The 21,147-nt window shown below is 49.6% G+C and overlaps 1 protein-coding gene across 1 annotated transcript; it reads left to right on the top strand.

Moving 5' to 3' along the window:
* Nucleotides 1-170: 170 nt before the first annotated feature.
* On the top strand, nucleotides 171-17,690 carry LOC144491013 (membrane-associated phosphatidylinositol transfer protein 3-like; the record flags this gene model as incomplete). Its single annotated transcript, XM_078208694.1, has 4 exons — nucleotides 171-315; nucleotides 10,806-10,955; nucleotides 15,000-15,183; nucleotides 17,562-17,690. Coding segments are annotated over exons 1-4 (597 nt in total), but the record flags the coding sequence as incomplete, so codon positions are not given.
* Nucleotides 17,691-21,147: the final 3,457 nt, after the last annotated feature.

Below are 21,147 nucleotides of genomic sequence, written 5' to 3'. Positions count from 1 at the left end.
TCTCTGTCTCTCTCTCTCTCTGTCTCTCTCTCTGTCTCTGTCTCTCTCTCTGTCTCTCTCTCTCTGTCTCTCTCTCTCTCTCTCTGTCTCTCTCTCTGTCTCTCTCTCTCTGTCTCTCTCTCTCTGTCTCTCTCTCTCTCACGCTCTCTCCCTCACTCTCTGACAGGTTGATATCTACATTATGACTCAGCCTCCATCGGGGAAATGGATTCAGTTTGGCTCCGAAACCACCAGTAACAGTGGGCGAGTCTCGTGCACCCTCCCGGAGGACAAGTGGCTGCCCCTGGGCCTGTACCCTGTTCGAATGTTCGTCAGGTAACTGCACCCGGGGGCGAGGTGGGGGGGGGGGGGGTGAGGGGGGGGGGCATTGAATCCAGGTGTTCAGAATCACAAGCTGTTGTGATCTGGAGCAGAGGGACACAGATTGAAGAGAATCGGGGCGGCGGGGGCGATGAGGAGAATTGTTTGTTTACACAGCAGTGAGTTGTGATCTGGAGCAGAGGGACACAGATTGAAGAGAATCGGGGCGGCGGGGGGCGATGAGGAGAATTGTTTGTTTACACAGCAGTGAGTTGTTGTGATCTGGAGCAGAGGGACACAGATTGAAGAGAATCGGGGCGGCGGGGGCGATGAGGAGAATTGTTTGTTTACACAGCAGTGAGTTGTTGTGATCTGGAGCAGAGGGACACAGATTGAAGAGAATCGGGGCGGCGGGGGGCGATGAGGAGAATTGTTTGTTTACACAGCAGTGAGTTGTTGTGATCTGGAGCAGAGGGACACAGATTGAAGAGAATCGGGGCGGCGGGGGGCGATGAGGAGAATTGTTTGTTTACACAGCAGTGAGTTGTTGTGATCTGGAAGGCGCTGCCTGAATGGGCGGTGGAGCAGATTCTATTGGGAGAAGCGAAAGGTGCAATCGGGGAAAGACTGGAAAGGGGAGATTTTACAGTCTCAGGGGGAGCAGGCTGAGTGTTACCAAGCGGAGAATGTGGGAAACATTGAATGGTTTTGTCCCAAACACAGCACAGAGTGCACAGGCTGAATGGCCTCCTCCAATCGCTGTGTGATGTGCAGTCATGTGAAGCTCTATCCTGACACACCTCATTTACACATTTATTCCATTCCTCAAGGGGCTGAGTTCCAACCCAAGGTTCCACAGACTTCAATGTCTAAGATGAATGGGTTTGAGCCTCTCAGGAAACGTAGGATTGTAAAAGACAGAACATTAGAGAGAATTTATTCCCTCCATTAACAGTTTCTCAGGGGGGGTTGTGATGCCATCGTATTCAGGGTAAGGATCACTCACTGTGTAACTGTACAGAGACACTGTTTATTCAGCAGGGTAAGGATCACTCACTGTGTAACTGTACAGAGACACTGTTTATTCAGCAGGGTAAGGGTCACTCACTGTGTAACTGTACAGAGTCACTGTTTATTCAGCAGGGTAAGGATCACTCACTGTGTAACTGTACAGAGTCGCTGTTTATTCAGCAGGGTAAGGATCACTCACTGTGTAACTGTACAGAGACACTGTTTATTCAGCAGGGTAAGGATCACTCACTGTGTAACTGTACAGAGACACTGTTTATTCAGCAGGGTAAGGGTCACTCACTGTGTAACTGTACAGAGTCACTGTTTATTCAGGGTAAGGATCACTCACTGTGTAACTGTACAGAGACACTGTTTATTCAGCAGGGTAAGGGTCACTCACTGTGTAACTGTACAGAGTCACTGTTTATTCAGGGTAAGGATCACTCACTGTGTAACTGTACAGAGACACTGTTTATTCAGCAGGGTAAGGATCACTCACTGTGTAACTGTACAGAGACACTGTTTATTCAGCAGGGTAAGGGTCACTCACTGTGTAACTGTACAGAGTCACTGTTTATTCAGGGTAAGGATCACTCACTGTGTAACTGTACAGAGACACTGTTTATTCAGCAGGGTAAGGGTCACTCACTGTGTAACTGTACAGAGTCACTGTTTATTCAGGGTAAGGATCACTCACTGTGTAACTGTACAGAGACACTGTTTATTCAGCAGGGTAAGGATCACTCACTGTGTAACTGTACAGAGACACTGTTTATTCAGCAGGGTAAGGATCACTCACTGTATAACTGTACAGAGACACTGTTTATTCAGCAGGGTAAGGATCACTCACTGTGTAACTGTACAGAGACACTGTTTATTCAGCAGGGTAAGGATCACTCACTGTGTAACTGTACAGAGACACTGTTTATTCAGCAGGGTAAGGATCACTCACTGTGTAACTGTACAGAGACACTGTTTATTCAGCAGGGTAAGGATCACTCACTGTGTAACTGTACAGAGACACTGTTTATTCAGCAGGGTAAGGATCACTCACTGTGTAACTGTACAGAGTCACTGTTTATTCAGCAGGGTAAGGATCACTCACTGTGTAACTGTACAGAGTCACTGTGTATTCAGCAGGGTAAGGATCACTCACTGTGTAACTGTACAGAGACACTGTTTATTCAGCAGGGTAAGGATCACTCACTGTGTAACTGTACAGAGTCACTGTTTATTCAGCAGGGTAAGGATCACTCACTGTGTAACTGTACAGAGTCACTGTGTATTCAGCAGGGTAAGGATCACTCACTGTGTAACTGTACAGAGACACTGTTTATTCAGCAGGGTAAGGATCACTCACTGTGTAACTGTACAGAGACACTGTTTATTCAGCAGGGTAAGGATCACTCACTGTGTAACTGTACAGAGTCACTGTTTATTCAGCAGGGTAAGGAACGCTCACTGTAACTGTACAGAGACACTGTTTATTCAGCAGGGTAAGGGTCACTCACTGTGTAACTGTGGCTGTCTTGTCTGGAGACAATACACATCTTTTTAGCCTGTCTTGATGCTCTCTCCACTCCCATTGTTTTGTTTCTTAAAGACTGGATTAGTTGTAAGTATTCGCATTCCAACCATTATTCATGTAAATTGAGTCTGTGTCTTATAAGTTCTGTTTGTGAACAGAATTCCCACTCACCTGAAGAAGGGGCTCAGAGCCTCGAAAGCTTGTGTGGCTTTTGCTACCAAATAAACCTGTTGGACTTTAACCTGGTGTTGTTAAACTTCTAACTGTACAGAGACACTGTTTATTCAGGGTAAGGATCACTCACTGTGTAACTGTACAGAGTCACTGTTTATTCAGCAGGGTAAGGATCACTCACTGTGTAACTGTACAGAGTCACTGTTTATTCAGCAGGGCAAGGATCACTCACTGTGTAACTGTACAGAGTCACTGTTTATTCAGGGTAAGGATCACTCACTGTGTAACTGTACAGAGACACTGTTTATTCAGCAGGGTAAGGATCACTCACTGTGTAACTGTACAGAGACACTGTTTATTCAGCAGGGTAAGGATCACTCACTGTGTAACTGTACAGAGTCAGTGTTTATTCAGCAGGGTAAGGATCACTCACTGTGGATCTGTACAGAGTCACTGTTTATTCAGCAGGGTAAGGATCACTCACTGTGTAACTGTACAGAGACACTGTTTATTCAGGGTAAGGATCACTCACTGTGTAACTGTACAGAGACACTGTTTATTCAGCAGGGTAAGGATCACTCACTGTGTAACTGTACAGAGTCACTGTTTATTCAGCAGGGTAAGGATCACTCACTGTGTAACTGTACAGAGTCACTGTTTATTCAGGGTAAGGGTCACTCACTGTGTAACTGTACAGAGTGACTGTTTATTCAGCAGGGTAAGGATCACTCACTGTGTAACTGTACAGAGTCACTGTTTATTCAGCAGGGTAAGGGTCACTCACTGCGTAACTGTACAGAGTCACTGTTTATTCAGCAGGGTAAGGATCACTCACTGTGTAACTGTACAGTTACTGTTTATTCAGCAGGGTAAGGATCACTCACTGTGTAACTGTACAGAGTCACTGTTTATTCAGCAGGGTAAGGATCACTCACTGTGTAACTGTACAGAGTCACTGTTTATTCAGCAGGGTAAGGATCACTCACTGTGTAACTGTACAGAGTCACTGTTTATTCAGCAGGGTAAGGATCACTCACTGCGTAACTGTACAGAGTCACCGTTTATTCAGCAGGGTAAGGATCACTCACTGTGTAACTGTACAGTTACTGTTTATTCAGCAGGGTAAGGATCACTCACTGTGTAACTGTACAGAGTCACTGTTTATTCAGCAGGGTAAGGATCACTCAGTGTGTAACTGTACAGAGTCACTGTTTATTCAGCAGGGTAAGGATCACTCACTGCGTAACTGTACAGAGTCACTGTTTATTCAGCAAGGTAAGGATCACTCACTGTGTAACTGTACAGTTACTGTTTATTCAGCAGGGTAAGGATCACTCACTGTGTAACTGTACAGAGTCACTGTTTATTCAGCAGGGTAAGGGTCACTCACTGTGTAACTGTACAGAGTCACTGTTTATGCAGCAGGGTAAGGATCACTCACTGTGTAACTGTACAGAGACACTGTTTATTCAGCAGGGTAAGGATCACTCACTGTGTTACTGTACAGAGTCACTGTTTATTCAGCAGGGTAAGGATCACTCACTGTGTAACTGTACAGATTCACTGTTTATTCAGCAGGGTAAGGATCACTCACTGTGTAACTGTACAGAGTCACTGTTTATTCAGGGTAAGGATCACTCACTGTGTAACTGTACAGATTCACTGTTTATTCAGCAGGGTAAGGATCACTCACTGTGTAACTGTACAGAGTCACTGTTTATTCAGCAGGGTAAGGATCACTCACTGTGTAACTGTACAGAGTCAGTGTTTATTCAGCAGGGTAAGGATCACTCACTGTGTAACTGTACAGAGTCACTGTTTATTCAGCAGGGTAAGGATCACTCACTGCGTAACTGTACAGAGTCACTGTTTATTCAGCAGGGTAAGGATCACTCACTGTGTAACTGTACAGTTACTGTTTATTCAGCAGGGTAAGGATCACTCACTGTGTAACTGTACAGAGTCACTGTTTATTCAGCAGGGTAAGGATCACTCACTGTGTAACTGTACAGAGTCACTGTTTATTCAGCAGGGTAAGGATCACTCACTGCGTAACTGTACAGAGTCACTGTTTATTCAGCAGGGTAAGGATCACTCACTGTGTAACTGTACAGTTACTGTTTATTCAGCAGGGTAAGGATCACTCACTGTGTAACTGTACAGAGACACTGTTTATTCAGCAGGGTAAGGATCACTCACTGTGTAACTGTACAGAGTCACTGTTTATTCAGCAGGGTAAGGATCACACACTGTGTAACTGTACAGAGTGACTGTTTATTCAGGGTAAGGATCACTCACTGTGTAACTGTACAGAGTGACTGTTTATTCAGGGTAAGGATCACTCGCTGTGTAACTGTACAGAGTCACTGTTTATTCAGCAGGGTAAGGATCACTCACTGTGTAACTGTACAGATTCACTGTTTATTCAGCAGGGTAAGGATCACTCACTGTGTAACTGTACAGATTCACTGTTTATTCAGCAGGGTAAGGATCACTCACTGTGTAACTGTACAGAGTGACTGTTTATTCAGCAGGGTAAGGGTCACCCACTGTGTAACTGTACAGAGTCACTGTTTATTCAGCAGGGTAAGGATCACTCACTGTGTAACTGTACAGAGTCACTGTTTATTCAGCAGGGTAAGGATCACTCACTGTGTAACTGTACAGAGTGACTGTTTCTTCAGCAGGGTAAGGATCACTCACTGTGTAACTGTACAGAGTCAGTGTTTATTCAGCAGGGTAAGGATCACTCACTGTGTAACTGTACAGAGTCACTGTTTATTCAGCAGGGTAAGGATCACTCACTGTGTAACTGGACAGAGACACTGTTTATTCAGCAGGGTAAGGATCACTCACTGTGTAACTGTACAGAGTGACTGTTTATTCAGGGTAAGGGTCACTCACTGTGTAACTGTACAGAGTCACTGTTTATTCAGCAGGGTAAGGGTCACTCACTGTGTAACTGTACAGAGTCACTGTTTATTCAGGGTAAGGATCACTCACTGTGTAACTGTACAGAGTCACTGTTTATTCAGCAGGGTAAGGGTCACTCACTGTGTAACTGTACAGAGTCACTGTTTATTCAGCAGGGTAAGGATCACTCACTGTGTAACTGTACAGAGTCACTGTTTATTCAGCAGGGTAAGGATCACTCACTGTGTAACTGTACAGAGTGACTGTTTATTCAGCAGGGTAAGGGTCACTCACTGTGTAACTGTACAGAGTCACTGTTTATTCAGCAGGGTAAGGGTCACTCACTGTGTAACTGTACAGAGACACTGTTTATTCAGCAGGGTAAGGCTCACTCACTGTGTAACTGTACAGAGTCACTGTTTATTCAGCAGGGTAAGGATCACTCACTGTGTAATTGTACAGAGTCACTGTTTATTCAGCAGGGTAAGGATCACTCACTGTGTAACTGTACAGATACACTGTTTATTCAGCAGGGTAAGGATCACTCAGTGTGTAACTGTACAGAGACACTGTTTATTCAGGGTAAGGATCACTCACTGTGTAACTGTACAGAGTCACTGTTTATTCAGGGTAAGTATCACTCACTGTGTAACTGTACAGAGACACTGTTTATTCAGCAGGGTAAGGATCACTCACTGTGTAACTGTACAGAGTCATTGTTTATTCAGCAGGGTAAGGATCACTCACTGTGTAACTGTACAGAGTCACTGTTTATTCAGCAGGGTAAGGATCACTCACTGCGTAACTGTACAGAGTCACTGTTTATTCAGCAGGGTAAGGATCACTCACTGTGTAACTGTACAGTTACTGTTTATTCAGCAGGGTAAGGATCACTCACTGTGTAACTGTACAGAGACACTGTTTATTCAGCAGGGTAAGGATCACTCACTGTGTAACTGTACAGAGTCACTGTTTATTCAGCAGGGTAAGGATCACACACTGTGTAACTGTACAGAGTGACTGTTTATTCAGGGTAAGGATCACTCACTGTGTAACTGTACAGAGTGACTGTTTATTCAGGGTAAGGATCACTCACTGTGTAACTGTACAGAGTCACTGTTTATTCAGCAGGGTAAGGATCACTCACTGTGTAACTGTACAGAGTCACTGTTTATTCAGCAGGGTAAGGATCACTCACTGTGTAACTGTACAGAGACACTGTTTATTCAGCAGGGTAAGGATCACTCACTGTGTAACTGTACAGAGTCACTGTTTATTCAGCAGGGTAAGGGTCACTCACTGTGTAACTGTACAGAGACACTGTTTATTCAGCAGGGTAAGGATCACTCACTGTGTAACTGTACAGAGTCACTGTTTATTCAGCAGGGTAAGGGTCACTCACTGTGTAACTGTACAGAGTCACTGTTTATTCAGCAGGGTAAGGATCACTCACTGTGTAACTGTACAGAGACACTGTTTATTCAGCAGGGTAAGGATCACTCACTGTGTAACTGTACAGAGACACTGTTTATTCAGCAGGGTATGGATCACTCACTGTGTAACTGTACAGAGTCACTGTTTATTCAGCAGGGTAAGGATCACTCACTGTGTAACTGTACAGAGACACTGTTTATTCAGCAGGGTAAGGATCACTCACTGTGTAACTGTACAGAGACACTGTTTATTCAGCAGGGTAAGGATCACTCACTGTGGAACTGTACAGAGTCACTGTTTATTCAGCAGGGTAAGGATCACTCACTGTGGAACTGTACAGAGTCACTGTTTATTCAGCAGGGTAAGGATCACTCACTGTGTAACTGTACAGAGTCACTGTTTATTCAGCAGGGTAAGGATCACTCACTGTGTAACTCTACAGAGTCACTGTTTATTCAGCAGGGTAAGGATCACTCACTGTGTAACTGTACAGAGACACTGTTTATTCAGCAGGGTAAGGATCACTCACTGTGTAACTGTACAGAGACACTGTTTATTCAGGGTAAGGATCACTCACTGTGTAACTGTACAGAGTCACTGTTTATTCAGCAGGGTAAGGATCACTCACTGTGTAACTGTACAGAGTCACTGTTTATTCAGCAGGGTAAGGATCACTCACTGTGTAACTGTACAGAGTCACTGTTTATTCAGCAGGGTAAGGATCACTCACTGTGTAACTGTACAGAGTCACTGTTTATTCAGCAGGGTAAGGATCACTCACTGTGTAACTGTACAGAGACACTGTTTATTCAGGGTAAGGATCACTCACTGTGTAACTGTACAGAGTCACTGTTTATTCAGCAGTGTAAGGATCACTCACTGTGTAACTGTACAGAGTCACTGTTTATTCAGCAGGGTAAGGATCACTCACTGTGTAACTGTACAGAGACACTGTTTATTCAGCAGGGTAAGGGTCACTCAGTGTGTAACTGTACAGAGTCACTGTTTATTCAGCAGGGTAAGGATCACTCACTGTGTAACTGTACAGAGTCACTGTTTATTCAGGGTAAGGGTCACTCACTGTGTAACTGTACAGAGTGACTGTTTATTCAGCAGGGTAAGGATCACTCACTGTGTAACTGTACAGAGTCACTGTTTATTCAGCAGGGTAAGGATCACTCACTGTGTAACTGTACAGAGTCACTGTTTATTCAGCAGGGTAAGGATCACTCACTGTGTAACTGTACAGAGTCACTGTTTATTCAGGGTAAGGGTCACTCACTGTGTAACTGTACAGAGTGACTGTTTATTCAGCAGGGTAAGGATCACTCACTGTGTAACTGTACAGAGTCACTGTTTATTCAGCAGGGTAAGGATCACTCACTGTGTAACTGTACAGAGTCACTGTTTATTCAGGGTCAGGGTCACTCACTGTGTAACTGTACAGAGTGACTGTTTATTCAGCAGGGTAAGGATCACTCACTGTGTAACTGTACAGAGACACTGTTTATTCAGCAGGGTAAGGATCACTCACTGTGTAACTGTACAGAGTCACTGTTTATTCAGGGTAAGGATCACTCACTGTGTAACTGTACAGAGACACTGTTTATTCAGCAGGGTAAGGGTCACTCAGTGTGTAACTGTACAGAGTCACTGTTTATTCAGCAGGGTAAGGATCACTCACTGTGTAACTGTACAGAGTCACTGTTTATTCAGGGTAAGGGTCACTCACTGTGTAACTGTACAGAATGACTGTTTATTCAGCAGGGTAAGGATCACTCACTGTGTAACTGTACAGAGTCACTGTTTATTCAGCAGGGTAAGGATCACTCACTGTGTAACTGTACAGAGTCACTGTTTATTCAGCAGGGTAAGGGTCACTCAGTGTGTAACTGTACAGAGTCACTGTTTATTCAGCAGGGTAAGGATCACTCACTGTGTAACTGTACAGAGTCACTGTTTATTCAGGGTAAGGGTCACTCACTGTGTAACTGTACAGAGTCAGTGTTTATTCAGCAGGGTAAGGATCACTCACTGTGTAACTGTACAGAGTCACTGTTTATTCAGCACGGTAAGGATCACTCACTGTGTAACTGTACAGAGTCACTGTTTATTCAGCAGGGTAAGGATCACTCACTGTGTAACTGTACAGAGTCACTGTTTATTCAGCAGGGTAAGGATCAGTCACTGTGTAACTGTACAGAGTCGCTGTTTATTCAGCAGGGTAAGGATCACTCACTGTGTAACTGTACAGAGACACTGTTTATTCAGCAGGGTAAGGATCACTCACTGTTACTGTACAGAGTCACTGTTTATTCAGCAGGGTAAGGATCACTCACTGTAACTGTACAGAGTCACTGTTTATTCAGCAGGATAAGGATCACTCACTGTAACTGTACAGAGACACTGTTTATTCAGCAGGGTAAGGATCACTCACTGTGTAACTGTACAGAGTCACTGTTTATTCAGCAGGGTAAGGGTCACTCACTGTGTAACTGTACAGAGTCACTGTTTATTCAGCAGGGTAAGGATCACTCACTGTAACTGTACAGAGTCACTGTTTATTCAGCAGGGTAAGGGTCACTCAGTGTGTAACTGTACAGAGTCACTGTTTATTCAGCAGGGTAAGGATCACTCACTGTGTAACTGTACAGAGTCACTGTTTATTCAGCAGGGTAAGGATCACTCACTGTGTAACTGTACAGAGTCACTGTTTATTCAGCAGGGTAAGGATCACTCACTGTGTAACTGTACAGAGTCACTGTTTATTCAGGGTAAGGGTCACTCACTGTGTAACTGTACAGAGTCACTGTTTATTCAGCAGGGTAAGGATCACTCACTGTGTAACTGTACAGAGTCACTGTTTATTCAGCAGGGTAAGGATCACTCACTGTGTAACTGTACAGAGACACTGTTTATTCAGCAGGGTAAGGGTCACTCACTGTGTAACTGTACAGAGACACTGTTTATTCAGCAGGGTAAGGATCACTCACTGTGTAACTGTACAGAGTCACTGTTTATTCAGCAGGGTAAGGATCACTCACTGTGTAACTGTACAGAGACACTGTTTATTCAGCAGGGTAAGGATCACTCACTGTGTAACTGTACAGAGTCACTGTTTATTCAGGGTAAGGATCACTCACTGTGTAACTGTACAGAGTCACTGTTTATTCAGCAGGGTAAGGATCACTCACTGTGTAACTGTACAGAGTCACTGTTTATTCAGCAGGGTAAGGGTCACTCACTGTTTAACTGTTGAGAGACGGCAGGGTAAGGGTCACTCACTGTGTAACTGTTGAGAGACGGCAGGGTAAGGGTCACTCACTGTGTAACTGTTGAGAGACGGCAGGGTAAGGATTATTGGGTGTCTGTGCAGAGTGACAGTTTATTCAGTGTGAGAGCCACGTTTGCTGTGTTGATATCTGATCTTGCTCTCACCCCACAGGGGTGACCACACGTACGCCGAGAGCTACCTATCCGTGCTGCCGAAGGGAATGGAGTGCGTGGTCTTCAGTATTGATGGCTCTTTTGCCGCGAGTGTCTCCATCATGGGGAGTGACCCCAAGGTGCGAGCTGGAGCGGTCGACGTGGTGAGGTAGGACATTCCGCAGCCTTTACTCTGTCTGCGTCACCAAACAGCTCCCCCACAGACTGGACAGGGAGCTCAACAGGAGGGACACACAGCGAGAGAGAGACAGGGAGAGAGAGAGACTGGGAGAGAGAGAGAGACTGGGAGAGAGAGAGACAGGGAGAGAGAGAGACAGGGAGAGAGAGAGAGACTGGGAGAGAGAGAGACAGGGAGAGAGAGAGACAGGGAGAGAGAGAGACAGGGAGAGAGAGAGAGACAGGGAGAGAGAGAGACAGGGAGAGAGAGAGAGACAGGGAGAGAGAGAGACAGGGAGAGAGACAGGGAGAGAGAGAGACTGGGAGAGAGAGAGACAGGGAGAGAGAGAGAGACAGGGAGAGAGAGAGACAGGGAGAGAGAGAGAGACAGGGAGAGAGAGAGAGACAGGGAGAGAGAGAGAGACAGGGAGAGAGAGAGAGACAGAGAGAGAGAGAGACTGGGAGAGAGACAGGGAGAGAGAGAGACTGGGAGAGAGAGAGACAGGGAGAGAGAGAGACAGAGAGAGAGAGAGAGGCAGGGAGAGAGACAGGGAGAGAGAGAGACAGAGAGAGAGAGAGAGACAGGGAGAGAGAGAGACTGGGAGAGAGACAGGGAGAGAGAGAGACTGGGAGAGAGAGAGACAGGGAGAGAGACAGGGAGAGAGAGAGACAGGGAGAGAGAGAGACTGGGAGAGAGACAGGGAGAGAGAGAGACTGGGAGAGAGAGAGACAGGGAGAGAGAGAGAGACAGGGAGAGAGAGAGACAGAGAGAGACAGCGAGAGAGAGAGAGACAGCGAGAGAGAGAGAGACAGCGAGAGAGAGAGACAGGGAGAGAGAGAGACAGAGAGAGAGACAGCGAGAGAGAGAGAGACAGCGAGAGAGAGAGAGACAGGGAGAGAGAGAGAGAGACAGACAGGGAGAGAGACAGACAGGAAGAGAGAGAGAGAGAGAGACAGGGAGAGAGAGAGACAGGGAGAGACAGAGAGAGAGAGACAGGGAGAGAGAGAGAGACAGGGAGAGAGAGAGAGACAGGGAGAGAGACAGACAGGAAGAGAGAGAGAGAGAGAGACAGGGAGAGAGAGAGACAGGGAGAGACAGAGAGAGAGACAGGGAGAGAGAGAGAGAGAGAGACAGGGAGAGAGAGAGAGAGAGAGACAGGGAGAGAGAGAGAGACAGGGAGAGAGAGAGAGACAGCGAGAGAGAGAGAGACAGCGAGACTGAGAGAGAGAGAGAGAGAGACAGAGAGAGATTGAGAGAGAGAGAGAGAGATGGAGGAAGATTTTGAGGGATTTCCAGAGCTGAGGGATCCCCAGGCAGCTGAAGTCACGACCCCCAATGGCGGAGCGATGGGAATCAGGGGGATGGCCAAGGGGCCGGAGTTGGAGGAGTGCAGAGGTCTCGGAGGGTGGAATGTATCTGTAGATTCTCACCAAGTCGGACATGCCAGAGGGAGTCACAGACAATCAGATGCCATTTTGAGGATTTCTCAATCTCGTGATGCAAAGAATTTCTACCCAGCAACACATGATAACTGGCAGGATCACAGGCCCTGTTCTTCCATGTACATCGCAAGAGAAACCCTCCGCGTATCATACAGCATGGGGTTAGATACAGAGTAAAGCTCCCCCCACACTGTCCCCCATCAAACACTCCCAGGACAGGTACAGCACGGGGTTAGATACAGAGTAAAGCTCCCTCTACACTGTCCCCATCAAACACTCCCAGGACAGGTACAGCATGGGGTTAGATACAGAGTAAAGCTCTCTCTACACTGTCCCCCATCAACCACCCCCAGGACAGGTACAGCACGGGGTTAGATACAGAGTAAAGCTCCCCCTACACTGTCCCCATCAAACACTCCCAGGACAGGTACAGCACGGCGTTAGATACAGAGTAAAGCTCCCTCTACACTGTCCCCCATCAAACACTCCCAGGACAGGTACAGCACGGGGTTAGATACAGAGCAAAGCTCCCTCTACACTGTCCCCCATCAAACACTCCCAGGACAGGTACAGCACGCGGTTAGATACAGAGTAAAGCTCCCCCCACACTGTCCCCCATCAAACACTCCCAGGACAGGTACAGCACGGCGTTAGATACAGAGTAAAGCTCCCTCTACACTGTCCCCCATCAAACACTCCCAGGACAGGTACAGCACGGGGTTAGATACAGAGTAAAGCTCCCTCTACACTGTCCCCCATCAAACACTCCCAGGACAGGTACAGCACGGGGTTAGATACAGAGTAAAGCTCCCCCCACACTGTCCCCCATCAAACACTCCCAGGACAGGTACAGCACGGGGTTAGATACAGAGTAAAGCTCCCTCTACACTGTCCCCCATCAAACACTCCCAGGACAGGGACTGCACGGGGTTAGATACAGAGTAAAGCTCCCTCTACACTGTCCCCATCAAACACTCCCAGGACAGGTACAGCACGGGGTTAGATACAGAGTAAAGCTCCCTCTACACTGTCCCCCATCAAACACTCCCAGGACAGGTACAGCACGGGGTTAGATACAGAGTAAAGCTCCCTCTACACTGACCCCCATCAAACACTCCCAGGACAGGTACAGCACGGGGTTAGATACAGAGTAAAGCTCCCTCTACACTGTCCCCATCAAACACTCCCAGGACAGGTGCAGCACGGGGTTAGATACAGAGTAAAGCTCCCTCTACACTGTCCCCATCAAACACTCCCAGGACAGGTACAGCACGGGGTTAGATACAGAGTAAAGCTCCCTCTACACTGACCCCCATCAAACACTCCCAGGACAGGTACAGCACGGGGTTAGATACAGAGTAAAGCTCCCTCTACACTGTCCCCATCAAACACTCCCAGGACAGGTGCAGCACGGGGTTAGATACAGAGTAAAGCTCCCCCCACACTGTCCCCCATCAAACACTCCCAGGACAGGGACAGCACGGGGTTAGATACAGAGTAAAGCTCCCCCCACACTGTCCCCCATCAAACACTCCCAGGACAGGGACAGCACGGGGTTAGATACAGAGTAAAGCTCCCTCTACACTGTCCCCATCAAACACTCCCAGGACAGGTACAGCACGGGGTAGATACAGAGTAAAGCTCCCTCTGCACTGTCCCCATCAAACACTCCCAGGACAGGTACAGCACGGGGTTAGATACAGAGTAAAGCTCCCTCCACACTGTCCCACATCAAACACTCCCAGGACAGATACAGCACGGGGTTAGATACAGAGTAAAGCTCCCTCTACACTGTCCCCATCAAACACTCCCAGGACAGGTACAGCACGGGGTTAGATACAGAGTAAAGTTCCCTCTACACTGTCCCCATCAAACACTCCCAGGACAGGTGCAGCACGGGGTTAGATACAGAGTAAAGCTCCCTCTACACTGTCCCCATCAAACACTCCCAGGACAGGTACAGCACGGGGTTAGATACAGAGTAAAGCTCTCTCTACACTGCCCCCATCAAACACTCCCAGGACAGGTACAGCACGGGGTTAGATACAGAGTAAAGCTCCCTCCACACTCTCCCACATCAAACACTCCCAGGACAGGTACAGCACGGGGTTAGATACAGAGTAAAGCTCCCTCTACACTGTGTCCCCCATCAAACACTCCCAGGACAGGTACAGCACGGGGTTAGATACAGAGTACAGCTCCCTCTACACTGTCCCCCATCAAACACTCCCAGGACAGGTACAGCACGGGGTTAGATACAGAGTAAAGCTCCCTCTACACTGTCCCCCATCAAACACTCCCAGGACAGGTACAGCACGGGGTTAGATACAGAGTAAAGCTCCCTCTACACTGTCCCCATCAAACACTCCCAGGACAGGTACAGCACGGGGTTAGATACAGAGTAAAGCTCCCTCTACACTGTCCCCCATCAAACACTCCCAGGACAGGGACAGCACGGGGTTAGATACAGAGTAAAGCTCCCTCTACACTGTCCCCCATCAAACACTCCCAGGACAGGGACAGCACGGGGTTAGATCCAGGTTGACGCTGTCTCTACACTGTTGTGACTGCAGGGTGTGTTTGTGTGTCACAGACACTGGCAGGATCGAGGGTACCTGATAGTCTACGTGACGGGGCGACCGGATATGCAGAAGCAGAAAGTGGTGGCCTGGCTCTCCCAACACAACTTCCCTCACGGCATCGTTTCCTTCTGCGATGGGCTGGTGCATGACCCACTCAGGCAGAAGACAGCTTTCCTGCAGAGTTTGGTGCAGGAGGTAAGTGAGAAAGGAGCAGGCAGCCTTGTGGCCGAATCCCGTGTGGGCTGCTGGGGTGGAGGCAGTCCCGGGGGACCGCGTGTTCTTCATTGTTTATTCATTCCCGGGACACGGGCGTCCCTGGGCGGGGGCAGCGTTTACTCCCCATCCCTAACTGCCCCTCGAGGGGGCGGTGGGTGAGCCGCCATCTTCAACCCGCTGCAGCCCCTGAGGTGTAGGTACACCCACAGTGCTGTTAGGGAGGGCGTTCCAGGATTGTTATTGGACATCAGTCAGTCCCGTGTGGTGTAGGTACACCCACAGTGCTGTTAGGGAGGGAGTTCCAGGATTGTTATTGGACATCAGTCAGTCCCCGTGTGGTGTAGGTACACCCACAGTGCTGTTAGGGAGGGAGTTCCAGGATTGTTATTGGACATCAGTCAGTCCCTGTGTAGTGTAGGTACACCCACAGTGCTGTCAGGGTGGGAGTTCCAGGATTGTTATTGGACATCAGTCAGTCCCCGTGTGGTGTAGGTCCATCCACAGTGCTGTTAGGGAGGGAGTTCCAGGATTGTTATTGGACATCAGTCAGTCCCCGTGTGGTGTAGGTCCATCCACAGTGCTGTTAGGGAGGGAGCTCCAGGATTGTTATTGGACATCAGTCAGTCCCGTGTGGTATAGGTACACCCACAGTGCTGTTAGGGAGGGCATTCCAGGATTGTTATTGAACATCAGTCAGTCCTGTGTGGTGTAGGTACACCCACAGTGCTGTTAGGGAGGGAGTTCCAGGATTGTTATTGGACATCAGTCAGTCCCCGTGTGGTGTAGGTCCATCCACAGTGCTGTTAGGGAGGGAGTTCCAGGATTTGGACCCCGCGACAGTGAAGGAACGGCCGATATATTTCCAAGTCGGGATAATAATTTTTGTCAGTTTGTGACCAGAATGGAACTGTGCTGTAACTGCCCTCGAACCCGTGATGTCTACAGTTCCAACATCACCTCCCCAACAAATACCTCCTCTGTATTCCCGACCACGTCTATCTGTCCAGGAACATTGAGTGAAGGAATAACATTCACGCCACACAAATACCAGGCAGTGACCCTCATCAATAAGAGAGACTCTAACCCATCGCCCTTTGATATTCAATGGTGTGACCATCACTGAATCCCCTCTCCCACTGTCACCATCCTGGGAGTTACCAGAAACTCAACTGGACCCAGCCAGATAAACACAGCGGCTCCCAGAGCAGGTCAGAGGCTGGGAATCCTGCGGAGAGTAACTCACCTCCTGACTCCCCAAAGCCTGTCCACCATCTACAAGGACACAGTCAGGAGTGGGATGGAACACTCCCCACTCGCCTGGATGGGTGCGGCTCCCAACAACACTCGAGAAGCTCAACACCATCCAGGACAAAGCAGCCCCGCCCGATCGACACGCTAACCACAAACACTCACTCCCTCCACCACCGACGCACAGTGACAGCCGTGTGTACCATCTACAAGATGCACCGCAGCGACTCACCAAGGCTCCTTAGGCAGCACCTTCCAAACCCACCACCTCTACCATCTAGAAGGACAAGGGCAGCAGATACCTGGGAACACCCCCACCTGGAGGCTCCCCTCCGAGTCACTCACCATCCCGACTTGGAAATATATCGGCCGTTCCTTCACTGTCGCTGGGTCCAAATCCTGGAACTCCCTCCCTAACAGCACTGTGGGTGTACCTACACCACACGGGGACTGACTGATGTCCAATAACAATCCTGGAGCTCCCTCCCTAACAGCACTGTGGGTGTACCTACACCACACGGGGACTGACTGATGTCCAATAACAATCCTGGAACTCCCTCCCTAACAGCACTGTGGGTGTACCTACACCACACGGGGACTGACTGATGTCCAATAACAATCCTGGAACTCCCTCCCTAACAGCACTGTGGGTGTACCTACACCACACGGGACTGACTGATGTCCAATAACAATCCTGGAACTCCCTCCCTAACAGCACTGTGGGTGTACCTACACCACACGGGGACTGACTGATGTCCAATAACAATCCTGGAACTCCCTCCCTAACAGCACTGTGGGTGTACCTACACCACACGGGGACTGACTGATGTCCAATAACAATCCTGGAACTCCCTCCCTAACAGCACTGTGGGTGGACCTACAACCCAGGGGCTGCAGCGGGTTGAAGATGGCGGCTCACCCACCACCCCCTCAAGGGGCAGTTCGGGATGGGGAGTAAATGCTGCCCCCGCCCAGCGATGCCCGTGTTGCGGGAACATAACGATGTAAGGTATAGGTGGACGCACTCCCTCGATCTCTGTTCCGTTGGTTGTGATCTTACTTTACCTGCTGCAACAGCCTAATGTCCTCTCCCCCTTGTTGCGGCACAGGCTCAGGTGAAGATTGAAGCAGCGTACGGTTCAATGAAGGACATTTCGGTGTACGCCCTCCTCCGCGTGCCCTCCCAGCAGATATACATCGTCGGGAGACCTTCCAAGAAGTGGTCCAGCCAGTGTCAGGTACACCCACCTCTGTCACAGAGGGTCACCTTGTTGCCCACTCGGGTTCTGAATTAGTTGCTTTGAGTCCGGGTGAAGAGGGAAGATTTCCTTCCCGAAAGGACGTTCGTCAAACAGATGGTTTTTTCCGCAGTGGTTTCATGGTCATCAGTAGATTCTTAATCCCAGATATTTTTAAATCGGATTCAAATTCCACCATCTGCCGTGGTGGGATTTGAATGGGTGGCACAGTGGGTTAACGCTGCTGCCTCACAGCGCCAGGGACCCGGGTTCCATTCCCGGGGGCACGGTGACACAGTGGGTTAGCGCTGCTGCCTCACAGCGCCAGGGACCCGGGTTCGATTCCCGGGGGCACGGTGACACAGTGGGTTAGCGCTGCTGCCTCACAGCGCCAGGGACCCGGGTTCGATTCCCGGGGGCACGGTGACACAGTGGTTAGCGCTGCTCCCTCACAGCGCCAGGGACCCGGGTTCCATTCCCGGGGGCACGGTGACACAGTGGGTTAGCGCTGCTGCCTCACAGCGCCAGGGACCCGGGTTCGATTCCCGGGGGCACGGTGACACAGTGGGTTAGTGCTGCTACCTCACAGCGCCAGGGACCCGGGTTCCATTCCCGGGGGCACGGTGACACAGTGGGTTAGCGCTGCTGCCTCACAGCGCCAGGGACCCGGGTTCGATTCCCGGGGGCACGGTGACACAGTGGGTTAGCGCTGCTGCCTCACAGCGCCAGGGACCCGGGTTCCATTCCCGGGGGCACGGTGACACAGTGGTTAGCGCTGCTCCCTCACAGCGCCAGGGACCCGGGTTCGATTCCCGGGGGCACGGTGACACAGTGGTTAGCGCTGCTGCCTCACAGCGCCAGGGACCCGGGTTCGATTCCCGGGGGCACGGTGACACAGTGGGTTAGCGCTGCTGCCTCACAGCGCCAGGGACCCGGGTTTGATTCCCGGCTCGGGTCACTGCCTGTGTGGAGTTTGCACATTCTCCTCGTGTCTGCGTGGGTTTCCTCCGGGTGCTCCGGTTTCCTCCCACATTCCAAAGATGTGCGGGTTAGGGTGGATTGGCCATGCTAAATTGCCCTTTCGTGTCAGGGAGATTAGCAGGGTGAATATGTGGGGTTACGGGGAATAGGGCCTGGGTGGGATTGCTGTCAGTGCAGGCTCGATGGGCCGAATGGCCTCCTTCTGCACTGTAGGGATTTATGATTCTATGACCCCGGGTCCCCAGAACGTGAGTTTCTGGATTAATGATCCAGTGATAATGCCACTGGGCGTTCTCCTCCCGGGATTCACCGGGCTGCTGCCGGAGGGGAGATTGGATAAATTGGAGCTGTTTCCCTTGGTGAGCAGGGAAGGGGAGGAGGTGTACAAGATGGGAGCGGATAGGAAGACACTTCTCCCAGGGGGGGGGGGGGAGAGGAGTCAATAGCCTGGGGTCGGAGACTGAAGGGAAGAATTAAAGGCTGAGAGGGAGAGTTGAGCAGAAGCCTTCTTACCCAGAGGGTGGTGGGAGTCTGGAACTCACTGCCTGAAAGGGATTGAATTCAGTCAGAAACTCTGGGAACATTTAAGAAGGGTTGGGATATTCAGGTAGGGGTGCAGGTACTTTCCTCGGGAGCGGCCGTCACAGGCAGTGAGGGTGAAGAAGGTATTTGGCACACTTGCCTGATCAGCCAGAAGACTGAGGACAGGAGTTGGGACGTTATGTTGCCACTGTACTAGACATCGGTGCGGCCACATCTGGAGTACCGGCTACAACTCTGGTCACCCTGCTGTAGGAAGGATATTATTAAACTGGAAAGGGGGCAAAAAGGATTCACCAGGATGTTCCCGGGACTGGAAGGTCTGAGTTCTAAGGAGAGGCTGGATCGGCTGGGACTTTTTCCCCTGGAGCGGTCGGAGGATGAGGGGTGACCTTATAGAGGTCTGTAAAATAATGAGGGGCATCGATGAGATGAATAGCCGGGGTCTGTTCCCCAGGGGTAGGGGAGTCCAACACTAGAGGGCAGAGGTTAAAGGTGAGAGGGGAACTGAGGGGTAACTTTTTCACGCAGAGGGTGGTGCGTGGATGGAATGAGCTGCTGGGGGGGGAGAGGGGGCGGGGGGGGGTGGTGGAGGGGGGCGGGGGGGTGGTGGAGGGGGGCGGGGGGGTGGGGGGGGGTAAAGGCGGCTGCAATGACAACATTTAAAAGACATTTGGACAGGTTGATGGATGGGAAAGGTTGAGGGGGATACGGGCCAAACACAGGCAAATGGGACTAGTTCAGGTTAGGAAACCTGGTCAGTATAGAGGAGATGGGCTGAAGGGCTGGGAAAATGGGATGAGTGCAGCCAGATCCTAGTTGCCTGGTGAGGGGCCGGATGACCACATCCTGTGGACGATGGGGCAATGAGGTCTCTGGCCGCACTCCCCCGTCCCCCCGGTGAGGTGCCTGCTGTACACTGTCCCTCAACAACAGATAGGATCACAGGTAAACACTGAGACCAGTCGTGGCTGGGTGCTTCATGCTGGAGTTACAACATTAACTGAAGCATCTCCCTCTCTCCCTGTCTCTGTCTCTCCCTGTCTCTGTCTCTCTCTCTCTCTGTCTCTCTCTCTCTCTCTCTGTCTCTCTCTGTCTCTCTCTCTCTGTCTCTCTCTGTCTCTCTCTGTCTCTCTCTCTCTGTCTCTCTCTCTCTCTGTCTCTCTCTCTCTCTGTCTCTCTCTGTCTCTCTCTCTCTCTCTGTCTCTCTCTCTCTGTCTCTCTCTCTGTCTCTCTCTCTGTCTCTCTCTCTCTCTGTCTCTCTCTCTCTCTGTCTCTCTCTCTCTCTGTCTCTCTCTCTCTCTCTGTCTCTCTCTGTCTCTCTCTGTCTCTCCCTCTCTCCCTGTCTCTGTCTCTCCCTGTCTCTGTCTCTCTTCTCCTCCTCTCTCTGTCTCTCTCTCTCTCTCTCTGTCTCTCTCTCTCTCTCTCTGTCTCTCTCTGTCTCTCTCTCTGTCTCTCTCTCTCTCTGTCTCTCTCTGTCTCTCTCTGTCTCTCTCTCTCTCTCTCTGTCTCTCTCTGTCTCTCTCTCTCTGTCTCTCTCTCTCTCTGTCTCTCTCTCTCTCTGTCTCTCTCGCTCTCTGTCTCTCTCTCTCTCTGTCTCTCTCTCTCTCTGTCTCTCTCTGTCTCTCTCTGTCTCTCTCTCTCTCTGTCTCTCCCTCTCTCCTGTCTCTGTCTCTCCCTGTCTCTCTCTCTCTCTCTGTCTCTCTCTCTCTCTCTGTCTCTCTCTGTCTCTCTCTCTCTGTCTCTCTCTCTCTCTGTCTCTCTCTCTCTCTGTCTCTCTCTCTCTCTGTCTCTCTCTCTCTCTGTCTCTCTCTCTCTCTCTGTCTCTCTCTGTCTCTCTCTGTCTCTCTCTCTCTCTGTCTCTCCCTCTCTCCCTGTCTCTGTCTCTCCCTGTCTCTGTCTCTGTCTCTCTCTCTGTCTCTCTCTCTCTCTCTCT

The sequence above is a fragment of the Mustelus asterias genome, unplaced genomic scaffold (genome assembly GCF_964213995.1).
Source record: "Mustelus asterias unplaced genomic scaffold, sMusAst1.hap1.1 HAP1_SCAFFOLD_4223, whole genome shotgun sequence".
NCBI classification, from domain to species: domain Eukaryota; kingdom Metazoa; phylum Chordata; class Chondrichthyes; order Carcharhiniformes; family Triakidae; genus Mustelus; species Mustelus asterias.
The sequence above is the reverse complement of the archived record's forward strand: the minus strand, read 5'-3'. Positions and strand labels throughout refer to the sequence as shown.